Here is an 8,260-nt window from a genome sequence, read left to right as displayed (position 1 = left end):
CTGGCCCTGCCTCCCCTCCCTACTCTATAGAAGGGCGTGGTCTAGGACTGACGGATACGCCTCCGTAATTTGATTGGTGTTGAGGTACAGAATAGGCGCTGGGTGGGCGGGGAAAGCTGCCATTCCAGACTGCGCGTGTGGTAGGATTGCTGGGTGCTTCTTTTCCAGTGCGAGAGACGGGGAGCCGAGCTCACCGGCCACATGGGGGCGCACGTCAGTACGGTAAGTTGGGGGTATCGCTGAAGGAGAGGTGTGCGGGGGAAGTCGGGGAAGACATGACACAGCATGGTGGGGTCGGTGCTGCCCTCAACCGCCGGGCCTGGGATGGGCGTGACTCCTGCCAGGAACTCCGAAGAACTTTCCCGACCAGGATTCGCCCTTATCCCCGGTCTGCCCCCCCGAATACCCCAGGATATGGCTTCTACCGGCCGAGCTTCACTGGCCCTCTGACCTCCCGGACCTTCCACAGCAGGCGGGGGCTGCAGAACAAAACTCCCCAGGTGGAACTCACTGACAGGTATGCAGGTCATGTGATCGTTCAGAAACGACTGACAGGTCTGCAGAACCTGAGTCATGTGACCTTCCAGAAGGGACTGAGAGGTCTGCTGTATAGGAGGTTCTGCAGCAGCTGCTCTGCTCCCCTCTCCTGGGCCCGACTGTCATTCCATTCCGGCAGGATTGACAATTTATGAGCAGTCTCCCCATCAGAGCCTCATCCCCCCCCCCCCCCCTCCCCAATCAGTGTCATATACTTCCTTCACTCCCCCCCCTCCCCAATCAGTGTCATATACTTCCTTCACTCCCCCCCCCTCCCCAATCAGTGTCATATACCCCCTTCACTCCCCCCCCCCAATCAGTATCATATACCCCCTTCACTCCCCCCCCCCCCGATCAGTATCATATACCCCCTTCATCCCCCCCGGTCAGTGTCGTATACCCCCCTTCCCTCCCTCCCCCCGGTCAGTGTCGTATACTCCCCTTCCCTCCCTCCCCCCCGGTCAGTGTCGTATACCCCCCTTCCCTCCCTCTCCCCCCCTCCCCCCGGTCAGCGTGGTATACCCCCCTTCCCTCCCCCCCCCCCCCGGTCAGCGTGGTATACCCCCCTTCCCTCCCTCCCCCCCGGTCAGCGTGGTATACCCCCCTTCCCTCTCCCCCCCCGATCAGCGTGGTATACCCCCCTTCCCTCTCCCCCCCCGATCAGCGTGGTATACCCCCCTTCCCTCTCCCCCCCCGATCAGCGTGGTATACCCCCCTTCCCTCTCCCCCCCCGATCAGCGTGGTATACCCCCCTTCCCTCTCCCCCCCCGATCAGCGTGGTATACCCCCCTCCCCCCCGATCAGCGTGGTATACCCCCCTCCCCCCCGATCAGCGTGGTATACCCCCCCCGATCAGCGTGGTATACCCCCCCCCCGGTCAGCGTGGTATACCCCCCTTCCCTCCCCCCTCCCCCCCGGTCAGCGTGGTATACCCCCCTTCCCTCCCCCCCCCCCCCCGGTCAGCGTGGTATACCCCCCTTCCCTCTCCCCCCCCTGGTCAGCGTGGTATACCTCCCTTCCCTCTCCTCTCCCTCTCCCCCCCCTGGTCAGCGTCGTATACCCCCCCTTCCCTCCCTCCCCCCGGTCAGCGTCGTATACCCCCCCTTCCCTCCCTCCCCCCGGTCAGCGTCGTATACCCCCCCTTCCCTCCCTCCCCCCAGTCAGCGTCGTATACCCCCCCTTCCCTCCCTCCCTCCCCCCGGTCAGCGTCGTATACCCCTCCCCTCCCTCCCCCCGGTCAGCGTCGTATACCCACCTTCCCTTCCTCCCTCCCTCCCCCCTGGTCAGCGTCGTATACCCCCCTTCCCTCCCCCCCTTCCCTCCCCCCCTTCCCTCCCCCCACCTTCCCTTCCCCCCCCTCCCCCGGTCAGCGTCGTATACCCCTCCTTCCCTCCCTCCCTCCCCCCGGTCAGCGTCGTATACCCCCCTTCCCTCCCTCCCTCCCCCCAAATCAGTGTCGTATACACCCCCCTTCCCCCGTGTCGTATACCTCCCTCCCCCCCCCAATCGGTGTCGTATACCCCCGTTCCCTCCCCCCCCAATCGGTGTCGTATACCCCCGTTCCCTCCCCCCCCAATCGGTGTCGTATACCCCCGTTCCCTCCCCCCCCAATCGGTGTCGTATACCCCCGTTCCCTCCCCCCCCAATCGGTGTCGTATACCCCCGTTCCCTCCCCCCCCAATCGGTGTCGTATACCCCCGTTCCCTCCCCCCCCCAATCGGTGTCGTATACCCCCGTTCCCTCCCCCCCCAATCGGTGTCGTATACCCCCGTTCCCTCCCCCCCAATCGGTGTCGTATACCCCCGTTCCCTCCCCCCCAATCGGTGTCGTATACCCCCGTTCCCTCCCCCCCAATCGGTGTCGTATACCCCCGTTCCCTCCCCCCCAATCGGTGTCGTATACCCCCGTTCCCTCCCCCCCAATCGGTGTCGTATACCCCCGTTCCCTCCCCCCCAATCGGTGTCGTATACCCCCGTTCCCTCCCCCCCAGTCGGTGTCGTATACCCCCGTTCCCTCCCCCCCAATCGGTGTCGTATACCCCCGTTCCCTCCCCCCCAATCGGTGTCGTATACCCCCGTTCCCTCCCCCCCAGTCGGTGTCGTATACCCCCGTTCCCTCCCCCCCAGTCGGTGTCGTATACCCCCGTTCCCTCCCCCCCAGTCGGTGTCGTATACCCCCGTTCCCTCCCCCCCAGTCGGTGTCGTATACCCCCGTTCCCTCCCCCCCAGTCGGTGTCGTATACCCCCGTTCCCTCCCCCCCAGTCGGTGTCGTATACCCCCGTTCCCTCCCCCCCAGTCGGTGTCGTATACCCCCGTTCCCTCCCCCCCAGTCGGTGTCGTATACCCCCGTTCCCTCCCCCCCAGTCGGTGTCGTATACCCCCGTTCCCTCCCCCCCAATCGGTGTCGTATACCCCCGTTCCCTCCCCCCCAATCGGTGTCGTATACCCCCGTTCCCTCCCCCCCCAATCGGTGTCGTATACCCCCGTTCCCTCCCCCCCAATCGGTGTCGTATACCCCCGTTCCCTCCCCCCCAATCGGTGTCGTATACCCCCGTTCCCTCCCCCCCAATCGGTGTCGTATACCCCCGTTCCCTCCCCCCCAATCGGTGTCGTATACCCCCGTTCCCTCCCCCCCAATCGGTGTCGTATACCCCCGTTCCCTCCCCCCCAATCGGTGTCGTATACCCCCGTTCCCTCCCCCCCAATCGGTGTCGTATACCCCCGTTCCCTCCCCCCCAATCGGTGTCGTATACCCCCGTTCCCTCCCCCCCAATCGGTGTCGTATACCCCCGTTCCCTCCCCCCCAATCGGTGTCGTATACCCCCGTTCCCTCCCCCCCAATCGGTGTCGTATACCCCCGTTCCCTCCCCCCCAATCGGTGTCGTATACCCCCGTTCCCTCCCCCCCAATCGGTGTCGTATACCCCCGTTCCCTCCCCCCCAATCGGTGTCGTATACCCCCGTTCCCTCCCCCCCAATCGGTGTCGTATACCCCCGTTCCCTCCCCCCCAATCGGTGTCGTATACCCCCGTTCCCTCCCCCCCAATCGGTGTCGTATACCCCCGTTCCCTCCCCCCCAATCGGTGTCGTATACCCCCGTTCCCTCCCCCCCAATCGGTGTCGTATACCCCCGTTCCCTCCCCCCCAATCGGTGTCGTATACCCCCGTTCCCTCCCCCCCAATCGGTGTCGTATACCCCCGTTCCCTCCCCCCCAATCGGTGTCGTATACCCCCGTTCCCTCCCCCCCAATCGGTGTCGTATACCCCCGTTCCCTCCCCCCCAATCGGTGTCGTATACCCCCGTTCCCTCCCCCCCAATCGGTGTCGTATACCCCCGTTCCCTCCCCCCCAATCGGTGTCGTATACCCCCGTTCCCTCCCCCCCAATCGGTGTCGTATACCCCCGTTCCCTCCCCCCCAATCGGTGTCGTATACCCCCGTTCCCTCCCCCCCAATCGGTGTCGTATACCCCCGTTCCCTCCCCCCCAATCGGTGTCGTATACCCCCGTTCCCTCCCCCCCAATCGGTGTCGTATACCCCCGTTCCCTCCCCCCCAATCGGTGTCGTATACCCCCGTTCCCTCCCCCCCAATCGGTGTCGTATACCCCCGTTCCCTCCCCCCCAATCGGTGTCGTATACCCCCGTTCCCTCCCCCCCAATCGGTGTCGTATACCCCCGTTCCCTCCCCCCCAATCGGTGTCGTATACCCCCGTTCCCTCCCCCCCAATCGGTGTCGTATACCCCCGTTCCCTCCCCCCCAATCGGTGTCGTATACCCCCGTTCCCTCCCCCCCAATCGGTGTCGTATACCCCCGTTCCCTCCCCCCCAATCGGTGTCGTATACCCCCGTTCCCTCCCCCCCAATCGGTGTCGTATACCCCCGTTCCCTCCCCCCCAATCGGTGTCGTATACCCCCGTTCCCTCCCCCCCAATCGGTGTCGTATACCCCCGTTCCCTCCCCCCCAATCGGTGTCGTATACCCCCGTTCCCTCCCCCCCAATCGGTGTCGTATACCCCCGTTCCCTCCCCCCCAATCGGTGTCGTATACCCCCGTTCCCTCCCCCCCAATCGGTGTCGTATACCCCCGTTCCCTCCCCCCCAATCGGTGTCGTATACCCCCGTTCCCTCCCCCCCCAATCGGTGTCGTATACCCCCGTTCCCTCCCCCCCCAATCGGTGTCGTATACCCCCGTTCCCTCCCCCCCCAATCGGTGTCGTATACCCCCGTTCCCTCCCCCCCCAATCGGTGTCGTATACCCCCGTTCCCTCCCCCCCCAATCGGTGTCGTATACCCCCGTTCCCTCCCCCCCAATCGGTGTCGTATACCCCCGTTCCCTCCCCCCCCAATCGGTGTCGTATACCCCCGTTCCCTCCCCCCCCAATCGGTGTCGTATACCCCCGTTCCCTCCCCCCCCAATCGGTGTCGTATACCCCCGTTCCCTCCCCCCCCAATCGGTGTCGTATACCCCCGTTCCCTCCCCCCCCAATCGGTGTCGTATACCCCCGTTCCCTCCCCCCCCAATCGGTGTCGTATACCCCCGTTCCCTCCCCCCCCAATCGGTGTCGTATACCCCCGTTCCCTCCCCCCCCAATCGGTGTCGTATACCCCCGTTCCCTCCCCCCCCAATCGGTGTCGTATACCCCCGTTCCCTCCCCCCCCAATCGGTGTCGTATACCCCCGTTCCCTCCCCCCCCAATCGGTGTCGTATACCCCCGTTCCCTCCCCCCCCAATCGGTGTCGTATACCCCCGTTCCCTCCCCCCCCAATCGGTGTCGTATACCCCCGTTCCCTCCCCCCCCAATCGGTGTCGTATACCCCCGTTCCCTCCCCCCCCAATCGGTGTCGTATACCCCCGTTCCCTCCCCCCCCAATCGGTGTCGTATACCCCCGTTCCCTCCCCCCCCAATCGGTGTCGTATACCCCCGTCCCTCCCCCCCCAATCGGTGTCGTATACCCCCGTTCCCTCCCCCCCCAATCGGTGTCGTATACCCCCGTTCCCTCCCCCCCCAATCGGTGTCGTATACCCCCGTTCCCTCCCCCCCCAATCGGTGTCGTATACCCCCGTTCCCTCCCCCCCCAATCGGTGTCGTATACCCCCGTTCCCTCCCCCCCCAATCGGTGTCGTATACCCCCGTTCCCTCCCCCCCCAATCGGTGTCGTATACCCCCGTTCCCTCCCCCCCCAATCGGTGTCGTATACCCCCGTTCCCTCCCCCCCCAATCGGTGTCGTATACCCCCGTTCCCTCCCCCCCCAATCGGTGTCGTATACCCCCGTTCCCTCCCCCCCCAATCGGTGTCGTATACCCCCGTTCCCTCCCCCCCCAATCGGTGTCGTATACCCCCGTTCCCTCCCCCCCCAATCGGTGTCGTATACCCCCGTTCCCTCCCCCCCCAATCGGTGTCGTATACCCCCGTTCCCTCCCCCCCCAATCGGTGTCGTATACCCCCGTTCCCTCCCCCCCCAATCGGTGTCGTATACCCCCGTTCCCTCCCCCCCCAATCGGTGTCGTATACCCCCGTTCCCTCCCCCCCAATCGGTGTCGTATACCCCCGTTCCCTCCCCCCCCAATCGGTGTCGTATACCCCCGTTCCCTCCCCCCCCAATCGGTGTCGTATACCCCCGTTCCCTCCCCCCCCAATCGGTGTCGTATACCCCCGTTCCCTCCCCCCCCAATCGGTGTCGTATACCCCCGTTCCCTCCCCCCCCAATCGGTGTCGTATACCCCCGTTCCCTCCCCCCCCAATCGGTGTCGTATACCCCCGTTCCCTCCCCCCCCAATCGGTGTCGTATACCCCCGTTCCCTCCCCCCCCAATCGGTGTCGTATACCCCCGTTCCCTCCCCCCCCAATCGGTGTCGTATACCCCCGTTCCCTCCCCCCCCAATCGGTGTCGTATACCCCCGTTCCCTCCCCCCCCAATCGGTGTCGTATACCCCCGTTCCCTCCCCCCCATCGGCGTCGCATACCCCCCTTCCCTCCCCCCCCCCCCCCCATCGGCGTCGCACACCCCCCCTCTCCTCCCCCCCCCCCATCGGCGTCGTATACCCTCCCCCCCCCAATCGGCGTCGTATACCCTCCCCCCCCAATCGGCGTCGTATACCCCCCCTCCCTCCCCCCCCCAATCGGCGTCGTATACCCCCCCTCCCTCCCCCCCCCCAATCGGCGTCGTATACCCCCCCTCCCCCCAATCGGCGTCGTATACCCCCCCTCCCCCCCAATCGGCGTCGTATACCCCCCCTCCCCCCCAATCGGCGTCGTATACCCCCTCCCCCCCAAATCGGCGTCGTATACCCCCCTCCCCCCCCCCCAATCGGTGTCGTATACCCCCCTCCCCCCCCCCCCAATCGGTGTCGTATACCCCCCTCCCCCCCCCCAATCGGTGTCGTATACCCCCCTCCCCCCCCCCCAATCGGTGTCGTATACCCCCCTCCCCCCCCCCAATCGGTGTCGTATACCCCCCTCCCCCCCCCCAATCGGTGTCGTATACCCCCCTCCCCCCCCCCCAATCGGTGTCGTATACCCCCCTCCCCCCCCCCCAATCGGTGTCGTATACCCCCCTCCCCCCCCCCAATCGGTGTCGTATACCCCCCTCCCCCCCCCCCAATCGGTGTCGTATACCCCCCTCCCCCCCCCAATCGGTGTCGTATACCCCCCTCCCCCCCCCAATCGGTGTCGTATGCCCCCCTCCCTCCCTCCCCCCCCCAATCGGTGTCGTATGCCCCCCTCCCTCCCTCCCCCCCCCCAATCGGTGTCGTATACCCCCCTCCCTCCCTCCCCCCCCCAATCGGTGTCGCATACCCCCCTTCCCTCCCCTCCCCAATCGGTGTCGCACACCCCCCTTCCCTCCCCCCTTCCCTCCCCCCCCCATCGGTGTCGCACACCCCCCTTCCCTCCCCCCCCCATCGGTGTCGCACACCCCCCTTCCCTCCCCCCCCCCATCGGTGTCGCACACCCCCCTTCCCTCCCCCCCCCCATCGGTGTCGCACACCCCCCTTCCCTCCCCCCCCCCATCGGTGTCGCACACCCCCCTTCCCTCCCCCCTTCCCTCCCCCCCCCATCGGTGTCGCACACCCCCCTTCCCTCCCCCCCCCATCGGTGTCGCACACCCCCCTTCCCTCCCCCCCCCCATCGGTGTCGCACACCCCCCTTCCCTCCCCCCCCCCATCGGTGTCGCACACCCCCCTTCCCTCCCCCCCCCCATCGGTGTCGCACACCCCCCTTCCCTCCCCCCCCCCATCGGTGTCGCACACCCCCCTTCCCTCCCCCCCCCCATCGGTGTCGCACACCCCCCTTCCCTCCCCCCCCCCATCGGTGTCGCACACCCCCCTTCCCTCCCCCCCCCCATCGGTGTCGCACACCCCCCTTCCCTCCCCCCCCCATCGGTGTCGCACACCCCCCTTCCCTCCCCCCCCATCGGTGTCGCACACCCCCCTTCCCTCCCCCCCCATCGGTGTCGCACACCCCCCTTCCCTCCCTCCCCCCCCATCGGTGTCGCACACCCCCCTTCCCTCCCTCCCTCCCCAATCGGTGTCGCACACCCCCCTTCCCTCCCCTCCCCAATCGGTGTCGCACACCCCCCTTCCCTCCCTCCCCCCCCCCCCCCCCATCGGTGTCGCACCCCCCCATCGGTGTCGCACCCCCCCCTTCCCTCCCTCCCCCCCCAATCGGTGTCGCACACCCCCCTTCCCTCCCCTCCCCAATCGGTGTCGCACACCCCCCTTCCCTC

At 66.7% G+C, this 8,260-nt stretch overlaps 1 protein-coding gene across 1 annotated transcript in view; it reads left to right on the top strand.

Moving 5' to 3' along the window:
- The first annotated feature begins 74 nt into the window (after nt 1–74).
- Nucleotides 75–8,260, top strand: part of CYB5R3 (cytochrome b5 reductase 3) — a 30,200-nt gene continuing 22,014 nt past the window's right edge. The window contains exon 1 of the mRNA XM_089671730.1: nt 75–222. Coding sequence (XP_089527856.1) covers nt 202–222 — 21 coding nt within the window. The 5' untranslated portion in view covers nt 75–201. The remainder of the gene's footprint in view (nt 223–8,260) is intronic.

This window comes from Staurois parvus, unplaced genomic scaffold, assembly GCF_062004578.1.
Source record: "Staurois parvus isolate SC_StPar_1 unplaced genomic scaffold, SC_StPar_1.0 ptg000114l, whole genome shotgun sequence".
Taxonomy (NCBI): domain Eukaryota; kingdom Metazoa; phylum Chordata; class Amphibia; order Anura; family Ranidae; genus Staurois; species Staurois parvus.
This window is presented reverse-complemented; position numbering and strand designations above follow the sequence as displayed.